The 26,495-nt window shown below is 38.8% G+C and overlaps 2 protein-coding genes across 2 annotated transcripts in view; both read right to left on the reverse strand.

Annotated features, from left to right (window-relative positions):
* FRS2 (fibroblast growth factor receptor substrate 2) overlaps window positions 1-23,510 on the reverse strand; it is a 90,891-nt gene extending 67,381 nt beyond the window's left edge. The window contains exon 1 of the mRNA XM_016198792.2: window positions 23,387-23,510. The gene's annotated coding sequence lies outside the window, so the exon portion shown is untranslated. The remainder of the gene's footprint in view (window positions 1-23,386) is intronic.
* On the reverse strand, window positions 3,711-4,315 carry LOC107526631 (peptidyl-prolyl cis-trans isomerase A). Its single transcript, XM_016199153.2, is given in 2 exon segments — window positions 3,711-4,182; window positions 4,184-4,315. Coding segments are annotated over 2 exon segments (309 nt in total). The 5' UTR covers window positions 4,234-4,315; the 3' UTR covers window positions 3,711-3,923.
* Window positions 23,511-26,495: the final 2,985 nt, after the last annotated feature.

Genomic DNA, 26,495 nt, shown 5'->3' on the forward strand with positions numbered 1-26,495 from the left:
CATCCTGCAGAAACAGAGTTAAAGAATCCTAATATGCTTGAAGAAACTCAGGACCAGAAATATCTCCAGATGAGCAGTAGAATATATTTCTACAGAATTGATCACATTTACATCTAATTTCTTTGTTGCGCTAAATCAAATGCTGTTCAAAGTAAGTTTAGAATCCCTAATATGATACAAAAGAATATATTAGTAATCATTCCTTCTACTAGATACAGACTACAGACTTAGGCACTCAAGAGCAGACAATGGCTAAAGAGATATCCAATTCTCTTTTAACATAACTCTTTTCTGCCAAAATCAATTACTTCTATAGCAGTTCCCAACTTAAATATGGTACATTCCAAAAATGATTTGTTGGCTTGTTGCTTGGGAGTCATAAATGCCTTTTTGCCCCACAGAATCACAGTTATAAATGGTGGTTAGGTGATGCAGTACAGCACTGGACTACATACAGGTATATTATAGGGTTTTGTGGCCTGGCAACCACCAGTATGTATTTCATTTATTTACATTTTGTCTCATTCATTAAAAAGGGGGCAGGGGATTATGGCTGAATCATGGTAACAATTTAACGATTTTTTTTTTAGTAAAGTAATTTCTAAACAAGTTTTTTTAATTGAAAAAATTCAATCTTATATTAGGCCCAACCACCTAAATTCTGGTTGAAAATAAGGTATAAGCCCTGGCTGATAAGGCTCAGTTGGTTAAGCGTTGTCCCATGCACCCAACAGTCACTGATTCAATTCCCAATCAGGGTGCAAGCTCAGGTTTCAGGGGTTGATCCCCAGTGGGGGCATGCAGGAGGCAGTCAATCAGTGTTTCTCTCTCACATGTATGTTTCTTGCTCTCTCCATCTCCCTCCCTCCCTCAAATCAATAAAAACAAGGAAATGTTATCTTTAAAACAAAAAGGTATGAAAAAATGTGTTTTTAGATATTCTTTAAAATGAATTTCATAATGCAAAGTACAACAAAGTACTATTATGGTTAATTCACCCATAGAATTATTTTATCACCATAAATTCAAAGAACTTCTAAAATATGTTCAGAGATCAAGGACAAATTTTCATTTTAAGGATAACAAAAATACAAGTAAACTGTTAAAATACTCATTTTCCCCCCAACCCACCTTCCAGAAATAAAAAGAACTTCACATCTATGACCAGTGTTGGTTCATACCCTGGCATATGACTCAGAGACAGAAACTCTGCAAAACTATTCCTCAAAATTATTCATATCCCAGGGTAGAGTCTCTAAGGTGGCACTTGGATGAGTTCACTGGGGTGGGGCACACTGTCCAAACATGGGGTTCCTTATTTGAAGGCCATGGTTGGCCATCATGGAGATTATGGGTCTCTTTGAACTTGAATGTAAAATCTGTACTAGTGTAATTTTAACAATTTTGCACCTTTCATCAGATAATGAAGGGGTGCATGATGACACCAACCAGCCTCTCCCCCAAAATATGGAAACCAGGAATTAGCATCAGGAAGTCAGGCTTTGGCACCTGAATCTGGTTTCAAGGCACAGCATTATTCTTCCTGTTTCCTCCTCACAACAAGACCGTTAGTCCCATATCACTGTCATGTGGCCCCGAAGCAGACCTCATCATCTCTCTGAGGCTTCAGTTTCCCAACTGTAAAAGAGGGTGATTATTATGACTACTACTATTTGTAAAAATAAAGATTACCATCTGACGGGGGGAAAATGTATTCCTATCCCTATGAAGAGATACAATCAAATTTCCTCAAAGTAGGATCTAAAAGTGGGGGGGGGGAGGGGTGCTTCCTCTTTAGAGAAACAATGAGAGAGGAGAGAGAGAGTGAGTGTGTGTGTGTGCGCGCGCGCGCATGTGTGTCTGTGTCCATATACGGCAGCCTAATTCATATTTATGGCTGGATCTAAAATTTTCATTTATTGAATTATTATTATTGAATTAACTAGTATTGCTAAGTCTCAATCATTCAAAAAAAAGAACATAACCAAAAGATGTCCTAATAGTTACTTATTTGAAAACCAGGAATGCATTTTCCTCTTTATTGTCACATGCCTTCTCCACACTTTCATTTAATCATTCTAGATAAAATTTGCTAACACATCAAGAAAGTATTTTATCAATTCCTATACGATGATCAATGTGCACTGGCTAAATCCAAACATATGAGAATCACCAGGGTGTAGAAACTTTTGGGGTATATTAATAGACGGTATCACATATTGATACGCAAGTTATCACAAACCTTTCCCTGAATTTTCAACAGCACCACACATACCTTTTTGAAACTCTTACCTCCCTAAGACTTCCAGGACATCATCACTCTCCTGGTTTTCACTGGTCTGATCACTAGCTGCCTCTCTTTTCCCAGTAGATTCCTCTTCCTATGGCATACCTCAGTGTTTCCCAAAGCACGGGATCTATATCCACTTTAGGTGGCACATATATAACAATGAATCATGTCATAAAAAAATTAGCTTGTCATGCCCTCAAGCCTTTGTAATTACAAAGTCTTACTGTTTTCCATTTCATTCTGGTTTCTTATTTAACCAGAGTAGACTCAGGCTCAGAGGATTTAGGAGGCAACAGTATCTAGCTAAAATTCAGTATGATTATTAGTTGTCATCACTTTAATTTCCCATTGTCAATCATTTAAAGCAAGTGATATTAGTTTGCCATTTATAGTACCAACATAAAGTTTCCCTTAAAATAAATGTATTAAGTAAGAGTCATTTATAGAAAGATACTACATTTTGGAGTAATCCTCAAAAAAAAAGATGTGTCAGAAACACTGCTCTGACCCAAACTGTGGCTGTTTTTAAACTCAATTCTTTCTCCACATTTTCTCACTTCTGTGATAACCCAAAATTCGCAGCTAAGCTTCACATTTCAATATAGTATCAGTACATATAATTCAGTACCTCCAATGAAACCCATTCTCTTCTGTATCACCTCACCACCACCACCAACCACCACTTCCATCATCACCATCAAAAGTTAGCCAGTTCTCCTTTACCACCACTCACACACTCTCAAAACCTAGGCATTACCTTTGACTCATCCCTCTCTATTCCGTTTTATTTGTCTGTATATTATTCTAGCAGTTAATAATTCATTAATTCCACCACTCATTCATTCCTCAAACACCTGTTGGGTTCCTACTGTGCATCAATAAAATTGTGTCATTTTAGACAGCCACTTCTTTAAAAACTTTGTAATCTATGAGAAGACACATGTAGCCTTGTGGGCTCTGTCTCCAAATATTGGATGCAGGCGGGAACAGAAGAACATAAGATAGGACAAGCATCCCAATTTCAGACTCTCATTATGTGCTCCTGCCTGGCCTCTAAACTTACCTTTGTAAAGCTCATTGCTTAAAACATTATACATACCTTTGCCGGAATATTTCTTAAAAGTTACCTTTACTAAATTACTCTCCTATTTGACAATCTTTAATGACTCTCTATTGCCTATAATAATAAGAGTTGCCTACTCTAACAGCTTTTCAGGGACTTTCTATAATCTAGCCACAATTCCATGAGTATAAAAAATTTTTAAGTTGCATTATCATGAATCAAATATTAGTATTTTATCAGAAAGTTAAATATAAATCAATATTACTTAAGACTCAAAAATCTGACATACTATTAATAATTCTGTTGGGCATTGTTTGTTAATACTCCTAAAAATTCAGGTTTTTATTACATACTCTATTTTTTTTTTTGACAATTGTTTAGCTTTTATTTCATAATCATAAACTTAACTCTGCAATCCAGCTAGACTTGGAGAAGGGGTAAGGAAAATATGGAACCCAATGAACTGCAGAGAGATTACAGAACATTCCAAGCAGATGGGGGTGAAGGGGTGCTCTCCTGAGCTACAAAAGGAATGGTCTTGTAGTTAAGATAACGCACAAGTCAAATTGATTAGAGTTGTCCACAGTCAGCAATGGTGACCTTCTTGCTGGGCTTGCCATTCTTGGACCCCAAGCCCTCCATGGTCTTCACAATATCCATGCCTTCTTTCACCTGGCCGAAGACTACATGCTTGCCATCCAACCAGTCTGTCTTGGCAGTACAGATGAAAAACTGGGAGCCGTTTGTGTTAGGTCCTGCATTTGCCATGGACAAGATGCCAGGACTCGTATGCTTCAGGAGGAAATTCTCATCTTCAAATTTTTCCCCATGACTTGCCACCTGTGCCACTGTGGCGTGTGAAGTCACCACCCTGGCACATAAATCCTGGAATAATTCTGTGAAAGCAGGAACCTTTATAACCAAATCCTTTCTCCCCAGTGCTCAGAGCACGAAAGTTTTCTGCTGTCCTTGGAACTTTGTCTGCAAACAGCTCGAAGGAGATGCGGCCCAAGGGCTTGCCATTCGACGGCGATGTCGAAGAACACAACGGGGGTTCGCCATGGCTGGTTACAGCAGGCTCAGGAGCAGTGGCATTTGCAAAGCGCTACATACTCTATTTTTGAAAACTCCATTCTACAGAACCTAGGTTGTATTTAGGAAACAAGCTACAGTCTAATAAATTAAAAGGTATTAATGGATTTATCCATACAGGATATACTTATATTGAAACAGAGACATGGGAAAAAATTAATGGGATTTCTAATGATATAAAGTCAATACTAGCAGGTACATGCCAGGCACAAAATAAATTAAGCTGAGTATAGTCAATGTATAGTTTTTGCTCTAAGTTCCCATTAGTTTGAAGAATTGGTATTTTTGTTCTATAACATATCACCTTAAGGTTCTTAGTTCTGTAATATTTAGAAGGTACTTACTTAGCGCTTATAAATTCCATTTCTTAGTAGTCACTTTTGCCCAAGAGTATATGTTCTTGGATAACAAAGACAAATGATGCAAATAATGTTCCTGTTCATTAATGCTCTTCAGCTCCCAAGAAACATCTAAATGCCTAGGGGATTTACTGAATCAAAACCTAGAAGCAACAGGCTGGTATGGGAGAACTTTCTCAGATAATGTGAGGATTAAATGCCAGGTCAGCACTTTAAAGATCATGAGAGTGACTCCTTCAATTCTGAGCCCTAGGCACCTCCTTGCTTCACCCTGGAGTAAAGCCAGGAATACTGATGAACATTTTAGAGTGCATAAGACAGTCCCCACGACAATTACCTGGTCCAAAATGTCCATAGTGCTAAAGTTAAGAAACCCTGGTAATAAAAGAACACTAAGTGAGAAAGAACACCAGCTCCATAACACATTAGCTAAGTGACCTTCAGCAAACCATATAACCCCTCAAAGACAGTTTCCTCGCGTGTAAAATGGAAAGCACGCTTATGCTGAAGGATCTAAGGGGATAAACTGATACAGAAGCCTTCAGATGCTCTACACGTGTTAGTTTCCATTCTCCGGAGAGTACAAAAACCTTCTCTATCAGAGGTAGAGCTCTGGCTCTTTCTAAGATCATTTCAAAATATAAATGACACATGGTACTGTAATTGATTTATTGTCTAAACCTCCTATCAAAGTCTAAGCAACTTGAAGGAAGGGTCTTTGCCTTACTGGACTTTGCATCCTCAGCCTCTATAACAAAGTAAGTATTGGGTAAGTATCTTTCAAATGGCCAAGTGGGCAGATAAGCTCTTAATATCTACCCACAACAACAAAGCATGCATTGCACTGCACTGCGAAGAAATATCAAAGAATGTACGAAAACAATTTTTGTCCTGGAGAAATTTTAAAATAATCAGAGATGCGTAACAGCAAAACAAAATACACAGGACTCAAAACCACAAAAATCCTAGAAGAAAACATAGGCAGTAAAATCTCAGATATTTCTAGCAGCAAGACTTTTTCTGATATATCTCCTTGGGCAAGGTAAACACAAGAAAAACAACTGGGACTACAACAAACTAAAGAGTTTTGCACAGCAAAGAACATCACCAACAAAATGAAAGGACAACCCACTGAATGGGAGAACATATTCGCCAATGATACATGTGATAAGGGGTTAATATCCAAAATTTATAAAGAACTCACACAGCTCAACACCTAAAAAAACCAATCTACTTAAAAAATAAGCAAAGGACCTGAATAGACACTTCTCCAAAGAGGACATACAGATAGCCAATAGACATATGAAAAGATGCTCAACATTACTAACCATCAGAGAGATGCAAATTAAAACCACAATGAGATTATCACCTCACACCTGTCAGAATGGCTACCACCAATAAATCAACAAACAAGTGTTGGCAAGGATGTGGAGAAAAGGGAACTCTGTGTACTGTAGGTGGGAATGCAGACTGGTGTGGCCACTGTGGACAGCAGTAGGGAGTTACCTTAAAAAATTAAAAATGGACCTGCCTTATAACCCACAGATTCCCCTTCCAGGAATCTATCCAAATAAACCCAAAACACTAATTTGAAAGAATATGTGTGACCCTACATTCATTGCAGTGTTATTTACCATAGCCAAGATGTGGAAGCAAACCAAGTGTACTGTTTCATTGCCTTTGTAAGAGATTAGCTGCATGTACTCTGAAGGGTGTACATCAGATGAGTGCATAAAAAAGCTGTGGTAGCCCAGGCGTGGCTCAGCGGCTGAGCATCAACCTAGGATTCAGGAGATCACGGTTCAATTCCCGGTCAGGGCACATGCCTGGGTTGCGGGCTCAGTCCCTAGTTGGGAGCATGCAGGAGGCAGCTGATCAATGACTCTCTCATCATTTATGTTTCTATCTCTCTCCCTCTCCCTTTCTCTCTCGGAAATCAATAAGATATATTACCAAAAAAAAAAAGCTGTGGTACATTTACACAATGGAATACTACTCTACCATAAAAAGAAAATTTTACCCTTTGCAACCGCATGGATGGACCTGGAGAACATTATGCTAAGTGAAATAAGCTATTCAGAGAAAGACAAGTACCATATGATTTCACTCATATGTGGAATTTAATGAACTGAACTACCTAGAAAAATAGAGACAGACTCATAGAAAGCAGGCAGACAGCTCTGGTGGGGAAAGAGAGAAGGTGTTGGGGAGAGGGGAGGATTGAACAAAAAAGAGGACTCATGAATATGGACAACGATGTGGTGATGTGGACGTGGAGGTGGAAGAGAACATAGAGGGGATAAATGGTGATAAAAAAAATAAAACAAATAAATGAATAAATCTCAACACAAAATAAAATTAGTCATCTTCAGAACCATGGTTGAAGGGCATAGTATGATAATGACATGACTTCTCAAATTTCAGTTAAAGAATAAAGTAGGTTTAAATCAGTGTGTGTGGGGGGAACAATACAGATTTAACACAAGGAGACACTTAAAAAAAGCTCACGGGTTGATGGGTAAAATTTACATAAATGGGTAAGGTCACAAATGAATACCAATGAGATGTACACAAAAGTTAAAATTAAACAGATGTAATCAGGGAGGTCTGTTTTTTTAATTAGTATAATTCTTCAGAGTACATGCAACTAATATCTTACAAAGGCAATGAAACAGTACACTTAAAGAACAAACATCAAAATGACAAGTTCTATCATTTGTCATGTTAGCAATACTCAGCCAAATTTCATAATTCAGATGATGGTAGCATATTTTAATAGGTTCAAAGGCCACTTTAAGCAATTTTTTAAAACCACATTAGATTTTAATGGAAGCTTATCAAATTCCTGACATCCACAATCCATCTTAATTATCTTAAATGGCCTGAGACAGAATAAGACCAAAAGGGCTGATGCCCAAATGTCTAAATACTTTGCTGAAAGGCTGAGCTCAAGCATACCCACAGTGTGTTAGAAGCAACTTTTTAAATGCACAAATATAACAATTATTTTTAAACCAACAATTTTAGAAAAATAGTAGTTGCTAGCTAAAGCTTATATAAATATGACACTAGGTTTGCAAACATCAGCAGAGTTTTAAGATCCCTTTCTAAAGTAATAGTCTCCTGTTTTGCTTGGTATCTTAATTTGCCTTTAGTTTCAAAACTAAACTTGCCAACACTATTCCTCTCAAAACCTCAGGAATTCCATTACTAGTTTTAAGCTAAATTAAAGGAAAAGAGACGCATTCAACCCATGGCAGAAGTATGCACAAAGTGTTTGTTGATGCTCATAAATAGACTGAGAAATTTAGACATGTCTGAAGGACAACGGCTGTATAGTCAGCTCTGTTTTGCTCCACCATGGCACTGAATAGAAAGAGAATTATTGCTACTACTTCAACTGAGACCAGCACAGATACCTTTAAACCAACTGGGATATAACAGAACAGTCTCTTTAAGTCAGAGCCTCTGCATACGTTTCACTTCAGGGAAGAATGGTTACGGTACCCTTAAAAAGAAATCCACATGGAGCCAATATTACCGCCCTCTCCTCCAAAAACAATGCTTAAATGCCCTCAACACTGCCCACCCACTTGCCTACAAAATAAACACAGTAAGATTAAAAAAAAAATTAAAAAAAAAAAAGCCTGACGAGCGTGGCTCAGTTGTTAAAGCCTCAACCCCTACACCAGAAGGTGATAGGATCAATCCCCAGTTCGGGGCACATACGGGAAGCAACCGAATAGTTTCTCTCTCACACTGATGTTCTCTCTCACATCAATGTTTCCCTCTCTCTCCCTTCCTCTCTCCCTAAAAATCTATTTTTAAAAAAAGAATAAATTCACTGTTTGATTATAAAACCAGAAAACTAGAAAAAAAAATCTTAACGGGGGAATAAATAATATGGCAAAATTTAGGAAGAGGATCATATTTATTTTTTTGTAAAAAAAAAAATCCTCTTATTGGCTCTTTTGTTAACAACATTATGACTTGGCCATGTACACACACTGCTATATTGCTATGAACAAATTTTAATTTTACAAACTTAATGATCTGTTTAAACAAAAAAGTCAAACCATACAGCCGAAAAGTTTGTTGTCATAATCAACTGCAGCCTCATAAGGTCTAAAATATAACTCAGTAAATGAAAGATGCTAGCCAACATATCAAAGAATCAGTACATTCCTTTGCCAGATTCAGTGGAACTAATGCCAAAAAACAAACAAAACCTAACTTTATGAAATAAAGGTATACCTAAGAAAGTAGGCGGTAAAAACTGCCTAAGATAGAAACTGAGAGTTCCTTAAGCTATTTTCAAGATTTAAAAATAGCCTAACAGCCTCATAAACTGTATGAAATAGAGCTTTGTACACTAAGATAACCAAATTTCATTTTGAGGGCTGGAATTAAAAGTTAATGTGCTAATACTAATTATCTCATAGTGATTAGAAGCTCTGGTTGTAGTTAGTCTTCAACAATAAAAATAGAAAACCCAATGAATAATTACGTAATAAACGTATTCTATTTTGTGGAAAAACGTCTTTGGTTCTACCAACTGAAAAGTAGTGGAAATAGTGCAGTTTAGTTTTTTTTAAAGTTCTGGAAAAGCAAAATGCAAACTAAAAATACATACCAGGCTCTACATATTGATGTTTTACAGGAAAAAGTTTGTGTGTGCTGGATGAAGACAGAAAAACACTTATGAATTATAAATAAATAAATAAATAAATAAATAAATAAATAAATAAATAAATAATTCCTTTACTTTAAATTCTAATGGCTCAACTGATGCTTTAAGAAATACCAAGTGCCCTCGCTGGTATGGTTCAGTTGCTTGGGCATCATCTGTGCACTGAAAGGTTGCTGGTTTGATTCCTAGTCAGGGTACATGCCTAGGTTTTGGACTTGATCTCCCAGTAGGAGGTAGATAGGAGGCGGCCAATCAATGTTTTGCTTTTACATAGATGTTTCTCTCTCGCATGGATGTTTCTGCCCTCTCCCTTCCTTTCTCTCTAAAAATCAATTTTAAAATGACAATGTAATGACAAAGGATAAAGGTAACTGATCAGATCCCAAACTCTGAAGGAAATTTAACAGGAGGAAGAGTCTATGCCTGTGTTCTCCAACTCCATTTTTCCTCTTTACCCTCTTTTATTTCTCAATTACTTCAGCAGTTACAACTCTGCAAGATCTTAGCCAGAGTTCTCACCTACACATATCCAATAAAAAATGAAACAAACTATAAGCCTAATTTTCACCTTGGAATGCACCCTCATTTTTTACAGTGTTAGTGAGAAAGAAACACTAAGGAGCAAAATGAAACTAGTACTCAAAATGTGAGATAGCTGCAAGAACACTACCCCAAACATGGCCTGAAGACCACTCAAGAATACTTAATGACTGGGTAAATCAGATGACATCTAGGCATCTAGCACCTGCAGAGCAGGTAAGGGAACATGCTATATGTGAACTTACACAAATCTAAATACAAATCCTGGAGCTCCATCACTTTGGAATATTACTTAACTCTCCGAAGCCTTAGTTTTCTCATCTAAAAAATGGAAATAAGCCCTAGCCTGTTTGGCTCAGTAGTTAGAGCATAAACCATGGCCTTAAGGGTCCTGGTTCGATTCCAGCCAAGGGCACATACCTCGGTGCAGGTTGGATCCTTGACCTGGGGGCAGGGTCGGGCACGTGCAAGAGGCAACCAATAGATGTGTGTGTGTGTGTGTGTGTGTGTGTGTGTGTGTGTCTCCCCCCCTTTCTCTCTCTCTCCCTTCCTCTCTCTCTGAAAAGCAATGGAAAAAGTAAAAAAATATATTCTCGGGTTAGGATTAAAAATAATAAAATAAAATGGAAATAAGAACAATTTAGTAGAAACTTTTAGCAGGCATCTACTTTATCAACTTACAGAAATATAACTCTTCAATTCTCTCCACAAATCACTCTGTGATACCTACACAGGTTGATCACTTGAACCTGGTAGTCTTCTAAGTAGACCACTTTCTTTCTTTTTTTTTTAAAATATGTCTTTATTGATTTTAGAGAGAAAGGGAGAGGAAGAGAGAGAGAAACATCCATGAAAACGTCAACATCTATGGGCTGCCTCCTGCTCACTCCCTACTGGGGATCAAGCAGAAACCCAGGCATGTGCCCTGACCGGGAATCAACCTGGTGACCTGTTGGTTCATGGGTCAACGCTCAACCACTGAGACACACTGGCCGGGCTATAGACTACTTTCTTAATATATATATCCCCACCCTTTTGCTCTCACCAAATGAACTGGATGCTTAACAAGAGCCAGCTGTTTGTTCCCAAACCAGTTTATGCCAACTGGACTCATTATTGTAATTACGTAATTTAAGATTATGTAAACTGATGAAGTATGAGTGTGAAAGGGATTGTTACTCTGAAATTCTGTTGAAAAGTTCAAAAAGATTCAAAGGCTAATTATTTTTTAAGTTATTATGGAATTAGGTGTATTTGTAAAAGCTTTAAAAGAACAAACAAAAAAAGCATAAAACTGTAGAAGGATTTTATTTAACACACTGAAAGTGCCTTTTAATTCCCTCTTCTGTAAGAAAGGGATACTATTAGGATACTTAACAGATAATGCCTCTTGGGTGTGGATTCTGCTAAAAAGACAATCCAGACTCTAATCAAAGGACCTATCCACAAAGAAAAACCTTGATCCTATGGGGGGAAAAATGGTAAAAGAATGTTTATCCAAGTTAACATTAAAAATACGTATCTTTTTATCATTCCCTGCTAACCAACTTTTCAATTACCTACTCAACATCACATATAAGGATCCTCATGTGTAGATACCGCAAAAATGTATAGAAACATTGTAAAGACTAAATAAAGTATTTAAGCATAGTGTCGGGTATTTAGTAATATTCAACTAAAAATGTCTGCTTTACTTTAAGGGTTTTGTTATTACTCTGATGGTCTACTGCTCTAAGAATACATACATATAGAGAAGTAAAAGTTGCACGTTGTCCTTAGTATTCTGTTAGTTTTGTATTCATGTACATTATTTATAGTCTATGCATTATTAGTCATATTAACTTCTGTGGTGGCCATCAAAAAAATGAAGATAACCAATACTCCTAAGAGCCCCAGGACAGTGTAGTCACCCAGGATTATACTCAACTACAAGAAAACATTACGGTAAGGCATTAGCATGTCAGCATGAGCTGACAAGAACACAGGAAAAATGAATGAGGTGATGGTATGGTACCAGCGGAGGGAGGAGCAGCTCTTTGAAGAGGGGACAGACATATGGGAAAAGGTCAAGGAACCAAATTGAGGAAAGTAACTTCAAGATAATGGCAGAGACCAGAGAGAGAAGCAATGAAGAAACTGGCAATCATTGTGTAGGCAACAAACCTGTAAAACTAAAGAGGTTACAGGTAAAAGTAAAGGGACAGATCTGGTGATTCAACCTCCTGCTCAGAACTGTTGAATACTGGCACAGATATTACAATGCTTTTCCAAATTACTTAAAAATGAAATCACAATTTTTAAAAGTTCATGTCGTTTTGACATTACAATCAACTTTACTCTTCATGAAAACTGTTACATAAAGAAACGCACTCTAAAATTAGAACAATGAAGTGCCTTTTTCACCTATAAAGTTGGGGGTAAGAAACACTAGTAGTACCATCCTTTCGAGAAACAACTGACCAAATGTTTCAAGACTAAAAACCTTCATATCCTTTGGCTCAGTATCACACATCTGGGAATATGCCTTAGGGAATAACTAAAAATATGAAGAACTCTATATGCTGAAAGGTGTTTTCTGCAATATTTCTCTTTTATTAATTGATTTTAGAGAGAGAGAGACATCAATTTGTTGCTCCACTTATTTATGCATTCGTTGGTTGGTTCTTGTATGTGCCCTGACAGGGGATTGAACCCTCAACCTTGGCGTATGGGGATGACGCTCTAACCAACTGAGCTACCCAGCCAAGGCAACATTTCTTATAATAGCAAAAATTAAGTATGCTGGTGACAGAGAACATACTTAATATGATAAGTTAAAAAAAAAAGCAGCAAACAAAATTGAACATATAATAATGGCATAAAACTTCGTCTGATATACGGAACTGATACACGGAAAAGGCTGTAAAAAACTCCAAAATAATGGCTGTATTAGAGTGGTGGGTGTTTTTCTACTGTCTAACCTTTTTAAAATGTTATTTTACTTTTAGAATTAAATTGTATTTAAAATATGCATCTTATCTGGCGAGGCATGGCTCAGCGGTTGAGCATCAACCTAGAATCCAGGCGACTGGGGTTCAATTCCCGGTCAGGGCACATGCCCGGGTCGCAGGCTCGATGCCCAGTCGGGGGTGTGCAGGAGGCAGCCGATCAATTACTCTCTCATCATTGATGTTTCTCTCTCTCTCTCTCTCTCTCTCCTTTCCTCTCTCTGAAATCAATAAAGATATATGTAAAAATAAAATAAAATATGCATCTCAAAAGGTTACATACTGTATGATTTCGCTCATATAGCATCCTCAAAATGACTGAACTGTGGCGGAGGTAGGGTGAATATATAGAGGTAACACTAGGAAGTTCTATATCTTGATTGTGGTAGCAGTTATACAAAACTATACATGGAATAAAATTTCACAGAACTACACGCCAACACCCACAGAAACACAGGCTTAAAAAATGGTGAAGTCTGTATATGGTCTATAGTCTAGTTAACAGTAATGTACCAATATCAATTTCCTGGTTTTCATATTGTATGACTGATACATAAGATGTCACCATTGGGGAAACTGAATGAAGAGGATATAGGACCCTACTATTTTTGCAGTGTTCTGAGTCTCTACCTCAAAATGAAAGTTTAAAAAAAATAAATGCACTTGCATGTATAATAGCAAGCTTTCTTTTGAGGGTGTAGGAGATAAGGGAATACAAAATAAGCCATGTAATATACTATAACTTCCAAGGCACCACTACCCACTAACTATTCACAGAACCCTGTAAGAAGCAAACGGTAGTCCTGCCAGTGTGACTCAGCTGGCTGAGCATCATCCCATGCACCAAGAGGTCACTGGTTCGATTCCAGTCAGGGCACATGCCCATGTTGCAGGCTCGATCACCACTAGGGGGCGGGGGTGTGTAGGAGGCAGCCAACAGATGTTTCTCTCCCTCTCCCCCTTCCTCTCTAAAATCAATAAAAACCTATTTTTAAAAAAGCAAATGGTGGTCTTTAGATTGAACCTTAAATTTACTTAGGTCAAGTTTGAATAAAAGGCTTCAATTTAAATGAAAGTATCAGTCTACTTTCAGAATATACTTAACTCAATAGTTTTGAATCTCAACCCTATACTTATATAATCCATTAAGCAATAGCCCTCAGAATTTTCTTACATGACAGCAACCACATCTTTTTTTTTTAATGATTGATTTTTAAAGAGAGAGAAAAAGGGACAGAGACAGACAGGGAGGGAGGGAAATAGAGAGAGAGAAACACTGATTTGTTGTTCCACTGATTTATGCATTTATTGGTTGATTCTTTTATATGCCCTGAATAGGGATCAAACCTGCAACCCTGGTGTATCTGGACAACACTCTAACCAACTGAGCTACCTGGCCAGGGCTCTCTATCTTAAATCACCATTTTAACCTCAAAGCCTACACTGTTCTTGATACCTAGTAGGCTCCCAATAACTATTTACTGAATCAACTAGTCAATGGATGAATCCATGTTCTAGCTAAGATTCAATGACCAAATTCCTACAGCTTTAACTGAGAATGGGAAGTAGAAGGTAGGAGAAGCGGGGGGGGGAAAAGGGGTAAATTTGGATAGGGTCCAGCTTCTACCAATTCACCAGGTCAAAAGATGACATTAATCAACACCACACCCTAGTATCACTGCAAAAGTTGGCCTTAGGAAACTTAAATAATTTCCTCTGATCACCCAAATCTTAAAGACATCTATAGGAAAGAACTGAGCTAGTATCAGAAAATTTGCCTCACTAATCTTTATCACATAGAGCTTTCAAGAAAGCCAAATTTTCTTTGCTATGTGCAAATCCAACACCTTTTTTTATCTGAAAAATCTAGCCTGTAAATGCAAAGCATGAAAAACCCCTTCCACACACACTTTAAGCTCTCAACAATATATATTATATATACTTATACATTGTGTATTATGTCTATATTCATATATAAACATAAAATATACAAATAAATAATGCAATTACACTAGAACTACTACCTGTTAAGACACGTAAGTCAAACAGCAACTCAGGTCTATGCTGTTTATTCACAGTCCAAGGTAGTGACAATATAACAGTGAACAAGACATGGATCATGCATAAGTTTACAATCTATCTAGTAACTTAACAGGCAACTATAGCTTATAGTAAAAAGAATCTTAAGAAACCAGGATTTGAATCCCAATGCTACTTCTTATTAGCTATGTCTCTGAGTCTTAGTTTCCAGAACTATAAAAGGTATTATTGCCATGACTATTAAAATAAAATCATAAAATATAAATGGTTGGCAAACTAGAGAGCACTATACAAATATAAGGTATACTATTACTGTACCTAGCTTTTCATTAAGAAAAAACAAAACACTAGGATACCACCCTGCATACTGCTTACTAGTTGCAAGGGGAAAAAACAGTAATTTTATAGTGAATAAACCAGGTAACATCTTGACCTAACTTAAAATCATTAATGAAGGATAAATGGACATTACGTATATCCAGATGTGATATCCCGAAAGGAACACATCACTTTTGTAGTAGTCTGACTGAAGATAAATACTCTGAATCATATGAGGCAAATCAGATCAAATCAGACAAACCCAAATTGAAAAACTTTCTATAAAATAACTGACCTGCATTCTTCAATTTAAAGAAAGACAAAGAAAGATTAAGAAGCTCTTCCAAATTAAAGGAGTGTAAAGAGAAATGACAACCACCATGGCCGGGCAGCTCAGTTGGTTAGAGAGGTTTTGGGTTCGATCCCCAGTCAGGGCACATACAAGAATCAACCAATGAATGCATAAGTGAGTGAAACAACAAATCAATGTTTTTCTCTCTCTCTCCACCTTCTTCTCTTTCTAAAATCAATCAATAAATTTTTAAAAAAGAGAAAGAAATGACAACCAAATACATGATCAAACTAAAAGAACTGGAATATAAAGTATAGATCAAAGTATCAATGTTAAATTTCTGGAATTTTATAACGGAACGATAATTACTTAAGAAAATATCCTTATTCTTAGGGAATATACCCTGAGGTGTAAGACATAAAAAGGTATACAACCTACTCTTCAATGGTTCACAAAAACAGGTAAAAGGTATACAAGCATCTACTGCATCATTCTTGCAACTTTTCTTTAAGTTTAAAATTATTTCAAAACAAAAAGTTCAAGAAACAGGATACTAACCTCTAGGGGTTTACTTATATAAGCTCTAAACTGTACAATTTTAAAGAACTTTGAAAAATTACTCTATAACCCGGCCAGGCATGGCTCAGCGGTTGAGCATTGCCCTATGATCCAGCATATTGCGGTTCGATTCCCGGTCAGGGCACATGCCCAGGTTGTGGGCTCGATCCCCAGTCCAGGGCTTGCAGGAGGCAGCCGATCAATGGCTCTCTCATCATTGATGTTTCTATCTCTCTCCCCCTCTCCTTTCCTCTCTCTGAAATCAATAAAGATATATTTTTTTAAAAATTACTATATAAAATTAACACAGAGAAAGTTCTAAGAAACTTCAGAATTAAATTACAAAACAGCCCTGCCGGTGTGGCTTAGGGGTAGAGTGTCAGCCCTCACACCAAAGGGTCTCAGGTTCCATTCCCAGGCAAGGGCAAATACCTGGGTTGCAAGTTCGTTCTCCAGTCCCATTGGTGCGCATTAGGGAGGCAACCAATCGATGTGTCTCTCACAATGATGTTTCTCTTTCCCTCTCTCTCTCTCTCCCCCCGCCCTTCCACTCTCTCTAAAAATCAATGGAAAAAGTATCCTTGGGGAAAGATTAACAACAACAACAGCAACAAACAAGAAAGCATGGCACACGAGCAAGAGCCAGCAAAAACAAACAGCAGAATCACATCTGAAAAGATATGGCAATTATCAGATACAAAATGAAAAATAAATATATTTAATAGGTTTTTAAGAAAAAATATCTTGAGAACATAATCAAGAAAAGGAGTAATGTCCTGGGCCTGGTGGCTCAGTGAGTTGGAGCATCTTCCAGTATACCAAAGGTTTTGTGTTCAATTCCCAGTCAGGGCAGCTAATATCTCTCTCTTTCTCTCTCTAAAATCATTTTTAAAAACCTAAAACTAAAACGAAAGGACAGAAGACCTAAGCTATTTCAACCTAACATGACTATTTTGCTTTAGGGAGTCTAACATACATTTCTATATATTTCTATAGCACTCCCAATTTTTAAAATTACCTAACCAAAAACCCTCAAAGGAAACAAATGTTAAGTCTTAATTTAACAGCCACTTGGGCAAGGTTTGCACCTCCAGTTCCCCCCACACACACACTCTAAGTGAACCAGGGAGTCAATAAGCTTCTCATCTAGACAACTGAGTGCAATTTCAATAAACGCTTATGCTAATAACTGGTTTGTGTCCCCAGGAGGACTTCTGTGGCTCCACTTACATAACCCATTACGCAAAGTGCTGAACTATTCTTTCTCTAGAAAGCATTTTGAATACTGGTATTTGTAGTACAAGGTTTACTTGCTATGTTAAATAAAAAAGCTTTTCTTGCTGTAGCTTCAAGGATCTTTCCTGCAGAAGAGGTAAAAAGGAAAGCCAATTTCTACTACTCCACTATGTCAAAGGCAAGTTATTTATCTTGTTGGCTAATCAACAGAGTAATGACTTACAGCAGCACCCTCAGGCAGCCCCCACAGTTCGCCAGTTTCCTCCTGGGACTCCGGTTGAGAAATACTGCCTTAAACAAGTAATTTGGAGCAACTTGTTTGAACTCAACTGAAAACAATCTGAACTGCCCCTTGAAATGTGCTATAAGTAATGTAAAACTTGATAAAATTAAATTCAATGGTGGTGAGAATCACAATATAGTCCCTGTAGGGTAACATGAGGGCAGACTACCACAAACCTAACTTGAATATGCATAAATATGTTGGATGAGTACTCTCCCCCAAATCCCTGGTTCTGTTTAAAGCAAGATTATCAGATTTCACAGAACCATAATCTTAAAAGAAAGAAAAGTGCCACCTTTATTTTGCCAAGTACATTTAAAAACAAAATACCAATTACCATCACCATTATTTCATAAACGAACTAATAATGCTTACACCAAAAATGGTAAAAGATACTTTTTGAAAAGAAATCTTTTCAATTCAATAGATTTAGCTTTAAGAGAAGCTAACTCATTCTCATTCTCACTTCAGACAAGTGAAAACATTATCATGGACTGACACCACTCCATAGTACAGCATTGGAGAGTGACAGGTCTAAGCAACCAACTCCCACTTGGAAAAAGAAAGCAACAGTGGGACATGCTCAAACAAAATATTAACCTATTCAATAATGAGGAAATAGAGGCTTGGAGGGTTTTAGGGACTCTCCCAAGGTCACAGACCAAGTATGTGACACAGGTCTGTCTAGTTCCAGAGTCAGAGTCCCAAACCATTATACTAAGTTTCCTCTAATATTCTAACAGTGCTATAAAGATCCGCCCTAATCCAGTCACCTTTGTGACCAATGACAACCGAGGAATTTCCAAGACAGCTGGCGGGAGTGAGAGGTGTGCTCCCTAGCCATCGTTCACACTGAGCTAAGTGGAACTCCTGACCTTCGCCTCATTAATACCAGGCTCACTGCAACTAAGCCAACCAGCCCAGACAAAGCACACACAAAACCCCCGCCTCCAACAACACTGAGGCAGGACTCTTAGGACATTCCCAAGTGCCTGTGATATAGTGAAAAACATATTCCTGAAAAACAAAATGAACATATTAATTTCAAGAAGGAAATAAAGACTTCCATGGTAACTCAGTTTAAAATTAATAAACTTGCCCTCAAAACGTTACAACTGTAAGCCTCACTCCGCAAACTATTAGTCTTTTATACACTAATACACTGACTCCCTCTATCTAAATATCTAAACAGAAAACCACACATAATTCTATAACTCTATAGTTCTTAAACAGTTTCCAAATTAAAATAGATTTTACATATGTATCACTACATGATGGTTAAAAGTATCTTATCATTCTATGCTTCTAAGATAATCAAAACATTAGAGAAAAAACTATTCCTGTTAATCAAAAGTACTAATTAAAGAGTTAGAAGAGAAATATGTAACTAAATACCATTTTCTATGAAAGGCACGATTAGCAGTCAGTAGTAACAGGAGGTACAAAAATTATCTTTGATTATTTAGAGGTTCTTGATATTGAAACCAAAATTGAAAGTTATGCATATAAATAAACAGAATACTGTATCGGAGATTTGCTTCCAAATCTTCACATATCACTTGCCAGCAAATGTCCAAAAGAAACCACCAAACAGCTCTTAAATAACCAAAGTCTGACCGTCTAGACCAAATGATATGAAACAGTTTGTTCTCCCTGAAATAGGGCAATGATAGCATAGTATTCTTGAAAACAATGGCAAGAAAAGTTTACTCCCCACTGGATTTTCCTTTTCTTTTCCTTTTTATTGATTTTGAGAGAGAGAAAGAGAAACATCGATTGTTGTTCCACTTACTTGTGCAGAGAGCCTGATATGCCAAGGATGCTCTAACCAATTCAGCTACCCAACCAGGGCCCCAATTGGATTTTCAGTGATCAGATTCTTTCTATCCTATCTGAATCTGCAATATGAGGGAGCAGTACACAGACTATCAAGTTTTTTTACCCACTATATAAAATTATCTATTTAGTGTCTTTTCCTTCTGTTTTACACAGATGCCATCTAAAAGTTTCTTTCCCTTCTAAACTTTCCATTAATTCTTTCATCTCCTTAGACAGACTCAACTAGTACATGTATTGTATTGTCTGCGCTCATGTTTAATATATGCCGAGCACTGCTCTCTCTCTCATGAACTACAAACCCACATTTCCAAAAGCCTCTGAGCATTTCCAGTGTTTGGCAAGTATATAAAAAACATATTCAACATATTCAAAACTGATCTCACTATGAACCCCTCTGCCCATATTTCTAGTACTAGTACCACCATCGCCATCATTCACACTTAAAATGAGTATAGCCTTCAACTTCAACTTCCTCCAAACCTTTCCCAACAACCCTCCTTCCACCACCTAGTAAATCATCCCAATGCCATTATGCTTGCCCAGTATGTATACTACTGTCGATCCTTGAGCAGCGTGGGGGTTAGGGGCACCTGCAAACCCCCAACAGTAAAAAAACCACATGTAACTTTTGACTCCCCCAAAATCTTAATAGCCTACTATTGACCAGAAGTGTTACCAATAACATAAACAGCTGATTAACATACAGGGGGGGCAAAAGTGAGTTTACAGTTGTGCATACACAAAACAGTTTATTCTAGTACTATTACTTATTAATTATTGTATTATTTTCCATATGAACAACTGTAAGCCTACTTTTGCCCCACCCTGTATATTTTGTATGTTATATGTATTATATGTTGTATTCTTACAAAAAAGCAAGCTAGAGAAAAGAAAATGTTATTAATAAATTTACATTTATAGTACTGTACATATTTATTGAAAAAAACCCACATATAAATGGCCCCACACAGTACCGACCCATGTTTTTCAAGGGTCAACTCTATATAGTGAAAGTCAGTTTTCTACAACAAAAAAATTCTACACACTATACTTTTAGACCTTAGTAGTTTCTCATTACCTCCCAAATTGCTGAACTCCTAAATACAGCATTTCAACATGTCCCAGCTCCAAATTAAATTTCAAACCTCACCTCTTATTCCCCAAAATGAACCTTATATTCTAGGTAATCTGGTCCACTAACTTTTCTCTCACTACACCATGAACTTTTCCCTCCTCCACGCTTTTGCTCACATCATTCCTTTTATTGAAAAAGCCTTCTTCATCCACCTATTCCCAACCTCTAAATTTATGTCTTAAAAGTCTTACCCTCTGCAATGTTAAACTCAGGTTATCAGTTTATTGGAAGGTAGCATGATGTAGTGGAAAGGCACAGGCCTTGGCACCAGGCAGATCCGGATTCAAATTAGCACTCAGTTACCTGCTAGCTACATAGTCCCCAACTAGCAGAGAGCCTGGTGCTCACTTAGTGCTCAATAAATAAAACAGCTTCAGAGCTAACTTTAGAAGTACTACTATACCTCCACCACTCTCCATAATTATTCTAGCTAAAAATGAACCCATTTTCCTTTCATACAACTCTAAACTTTAGGTCAAACCAATACATTTACATATATGTCTTTATATTGTAAATTTTTATGCAAATATCTTACATCCCCTTCTAGATTTCAAAATTCCTAAAGACCAAAGACTTAATCTTTGTATCCTATAAAGCCTAATAATGCTTTTCATGAAGTACACACTACCACCTCCAATTTAAAAAACTGTTTAATACGCTTAAGCAATACAACTCATCTCTTCATGATTTCTGACACATCATAGAATGTTATTGCCAAAACATGAATCTTAGTTGGTAGGGCTGTATCTTTATTTGCTCCTACATGGTTGTCTTACATAGCAAATGTTCAATATCAGTTGAATGGACTTGAATAATATAATTTACAATGCAAATGTTCAATACCTATTGAACTGACTTGAACATAATAAAATTTACAATGCCTAAGGGTATCTGATTTACCCCAAGTATCTTTTTCTGTTGTTACCATTCTTGAAATATTTCCCTTCAAAACACATTAACTACCATCAGTACGAATCCATAACCATATCTAACTTGACTCCTTTTCCAGATTCTCTCAATTACAATATTCCAACCATATGCTCTAAACAATTAACCACTTCAAATGGCTAAGAATCTACAGTTTCTGTCTAAAAGTAAATGTCGGGCAACTAACCTTCCCTCCACAATCTTTTCCAGGAACTTAAAAAATCATCCACCCTTTGCCTGTTGAAGATCAGCAACCCCGAAATAAATTTTCCTTTGCATAGGAGAGCTCACTGAACTTGTCGCTTCACTCTATTTTCCCTAATATTACCTCCCCTGACAGTGGTGGGAGGAGAGGGAATGAGATAAGCACTCAAATAACTACAGTATAAGTCCTAATATAAGCACAAGATGAGAAACGCAGGAAAGTGTCACGTGCTTCACGACGGTGGTTTGTGTACACTTTACACTGCAAAAACACTGCTCATCTGCTGACAGTCATAATCTGCAGTAGCTGCATTCCCTTATGATCATAACTGAAAAATAACTATTAAATGTGGGGGCGAAACACATTGTATTTCCTACAACTCTTTCAGCAGTAGTTTATTACCTAAAATCTGTTCATTAAAAATACATTACTTTCTCCCTTAGGAAATTCTCAATTTATCCGAGCTAAACACGTCATAAAATAAGTTCTTAAAATAACTAAATAAGTAAATAAAACAAATCACCTCTGCCCACCTGTGTGAACTCTGCATTGCAGCAACAGCTCTAACAGTATAAGGAACCTCTCAGGAGTTACCAAGAACAATTAGAAGTTAAGGAAAATGACAGTTCCAAACATGAAGGTATACAAACTTCGGAGAAGAGGGAGTATAGTAATTCTCCAACCCTCTGCAATCTATTCGTGCAACAACCGCAGATTGAACTCATCATACGATCGTGACTTCAAATAGCCACAGGAATTAGGAATACAGATTAGACAATTGCATCATTTTTTTACGTCTGCAAGAAAATAATAAAACTTATCTGAACCGATTTTCCTCAAGTTGTTTTAAGAAGTGACTTGAACAATAGCGTGAGCAAGCTTTCCAGTCACTAAAGATTATGGGAGGCACGCTGGTGCCACACTGACCTATCCAGAGCCCGTCCCAAGCGCAGTCCAGATCCCGGGCTACCGGGCTACCCCTAAACGCGTCGGGATGAAAAGCTTTGCAAAAGATCGCCGGCACCTACACGCGCATCGCCCCGCCCTGGGATTGAGGAGCCACCACCTCTGGGACCCGGGCTAATAACGAGCCCGAAGGCAGACCCAGGAGACGAAAAAGTGGGGAACTGGATCCCAAGATTGAGTCTGGTGTCCAGGTTCCCAGCCCCACCCAGGTCGGACATAGAAAACCAAATCTAGGCGGCACTGCGAAGATTTGGGGCAGCAAAAAAGAGGGGATCGGATGGACCGAGGCCCAGCCCATTCCCACTCTCCGGTCCCAACAGCAACAACAGCTCCGGGAACCCCCTCCCCGGCTCCGCCCCGCCCACCCCACGGCCCCGCCGCCCGCTCCTTCCCCGCCCGCAGGTTCGGCAAAGACCGCGGCGATCGACAAGCAGCTTCCCCGAACCCCGACAGTCCAGCCCAGCCCGCAGCCAGGAGCCCGGAGCTCGGAGCGGGCAGCCGGGGCCCGAGGGCGCCAGCCCCGACACGGCCCGCAGCCGTCCCAGGCCGTCCCCCCGGCCACTCACCGGCGGCCCGGGCGCTGGGAGGGGTCAGGGCGCGGGTCAGCGGGTGCGGATCCTCGGGCTCCGACCCGGGCAGAAGCCCCTACTCGGAGGCGATCGAGCTTCAGCGGCTGTGCCTACAAGGCCTCTCTCCGGCCCGATCCTTGGAAAAGCACTTCCGGGGGAGCGGGAGAGGGAAGGGTTTTGGCACCGGAACTGCTCGCGGGCAGGAGCGGCCGGGCCTCCCAGGCGGGGCGGGGCGGGGCCTCTCCCCCGGCGTCCGCCACCCCGCCCCCGGACTGTCCATAACCCTTTCTGCCCCGCGGACCCTCGGCTCCCAGGCTGCCGCTGCTCTTCGGTTGTTCCGTTCCAGCCGCCTAATTTTATGTCGGAGGAAACCGCGGCTCAGAGAATATAGGTGACAAGGGTTCCGCGCATACCTCCGGCCTCTGCTCTCTCCAGTGTTCTCTCCACTCCAGTCGGCCTCTTTTAAAAACAATGACAGTTGGCTCTTCTTGAAGGCTTACCAGCTGCTGGGCACCGATTCAGCGCTTCAGGTGCTTGACTCAGTTAATCACCCCCAAGCCCCTTGAGACTGGGGCTATACTGTGCATCTTGCAGAAGAGGGAACCGGCCAAAAATGCAAACGCATTACCACAAACGTTGGCTCTTGATTTTAACTTTTGTGTAAAAATCTCGTCTACCCCAACAAGATTTTTAAATTCTTCAAACGCAGGAACCAAATTGTGTTCTTTGTTCCATCATCGCTTGGAGCTTCAACAGGGGACAAGAGCTAGGGGCTCAGGGATCTTATTGCCTGGGTCCTGTTATTTACGTTTACTTTTTTACCCTGGGGAGGTTGCTTGACCTCTCCAAGCTTCAGTTTCCTCGTTTCTGATATATGTGTATGTATGTTTGTATATACATATATAATCATCTCGGGATTGTTGTAGGAATTCAAAGCGAAAATGCTGATAAACACTTAAGTGTACCTAGTACAATTCAAATAACTCATCATGAGTAGGAACAATTTCTCTCCCAGTGGAGTCACTCTGACAGGGAGTAATTTGGAAAACTGTGGATTAGCAATAGGCAACAGAAAAGGTTAGTTAAGGAAATGAAAGAAGAGTAGAGGTTTTTGCAATGGGAAAAATGAAGGTAGGTGAGCCGAAGAATGTCCTGTGGCCAGCATGGATCCTTGTGACGCTATGTGCCAAGACAGTATGAGGACCCACAGTCAGTTTGCCAGGCAGGGAACTGAGGGGGGGAAGGAAAAAAAAGGGATTCCTCAGCCACAGAATCAGGAAGGCATGAAACATCTGAGGCAGACTCTGTATCTCAGGCCAGATACGGGGGAAATAAAGCCTTTTAGCATGCATACTATCTGCAAAACAAATTTATAAGCATCTCTTAAAAACTGGGGGGGGGGGAGATTTTTTTAATTTTCTACTTAAAAAGGCAGGAAACATGGAAATGGTTTACAGCCATTATTACGAATTTAAGGTGCAAACAATGCCTTTGCTATTGGCTTTATTTACAATGCTATCTTGTTTATTTTATTTCTGTGATCGCAGAAGTGTTTGTAAATACTTCCCTAATACCCAAGTTTAAGCAGCCTTTCATGCCTTGGAGTGTGAAAGAATAAAAAACAGAGCCTGGGTTGGCAGGACTCACTAACTTCGCTTTCCACCAAGGGCTTAGAGGAAGAGTGAGAGGAATCCTGAATCACAGACATTCTCAGGCTCCCTGAGAGACACAGAAGTGCTAGAGGTTTGTCATTGAACCTAGTCATCTAACTAGTAAATGGTGTGGTCAGGATCTGAATGTGGGTCTATCTCCTCAGATGGTTTTCACCACTATACCGGTGGTTCTCGAACTTGAGAGTGCCTCAGAATCACCTGGAAGCCTTGATAAACACAGATTGCAAGGCTCCACCCCCAGAATTATACATAACCGTGCTAGTGCTTGCCTGAGGTCTAGTCCCTGGACTACCAGCATCAGCATCACCTGTGAACTTGCTACATACGCAAATTATTAGGCCCGACTCCAGACCCTGTGAATCAGAAACTCTGGGGTGGGGCCCAGCAATCTGTGTTTTAACAGGCCTTCCAGGTGATTCTAGTACATTCTCAAGTTTTAGAACCATTGTACTCTACTCTCTTGTCTTCCACATACTCCTTTTTTCTAATTGCCCCAACAGGAATAGTTCTACAGAAGCAAAAGTTCTTGCCATTGAATTGACATATTTTTATTCATATTTTGCTCTCAGCGGGAGAGGAGGCTAGAAAAAAAATTGTATTAATGTGGGAATTTTTTTTTATTACTTTAAATTTGTACTGAAATTTAACCAGATAATTCTGGGTTGGGGGTGGAACTAATCTTATTTGAGAACTATTCTGTGCCAGGGCTTTACATGCATTTTCTAAATTAATCTTCACTACACTGCTATGAGGTTTTATGGTCTTAATTTTACAGAAGAGAAAAAACTAAGACTTAGATGAAGTAATTGACTTAAGGCCGCATTCTTATTAAGGGGCAGAAATCAGGATTGTTCAAACAAAGATCCCTCTAATTCCAAAATTCATGATCTTTCCACTTCGTGGCAGGAGCTTGGAGATCAAATTCCAGTGTGGGCTCCACCACCCCAACTATGCAACATTGAGTAAGCGATTTAATCTCTATTTCAATTTCTCCATCTATAAATAATGTTATCATAAATCTGCCCCTCCCACACTGGAATGTTAGAACAAATGAGGAAATAAAAGTGTAAGCGCTTTGAGCTTTTTGAAGAAAAACAATAAAAAGGCAAGTTGTTCTAGTACTGTATGTTTAGCCAAGTGTTGCTATGTGAGCCTGAGCATTGCCTCTTCCCTGGTTATCTCCTAACTCATGTATAAGAGGTCCGACGGCTATACTTGATGGCAAAGAGAAATTGTTTGACTTCATTTGTCAGTGTCTCCTGGAGGTTAAGGAAAATGACAGATCATTTTATGCGTTGATTTACAAAATTACAGGGAATCTCTCACCAGGTTCGTAGGCTCCAGGTTGTTGCCAAATTGCTGGCCCATTCTCATCTTAGAGATGTTTTCTCCAAACTCTTTTTTCCTCCCCATTACAGGAACCCATCCACACT

This window comes from Miniopterus natalensis, chromosome 2, assembly GCF_054644295.1.
Source record: "Miniopterus natalensis isolate mMinNat1 chromosome 2, mMinNat1.hap1, whole genome shotgun sequence".
Taxonomy (NCBI): domain Eukaryota; kingdom Metazoa; phylum Chordata; class Mammalia; order Chiroptera; family Miniopteridae; genus Miniopterus; species Miniopterus natalensis.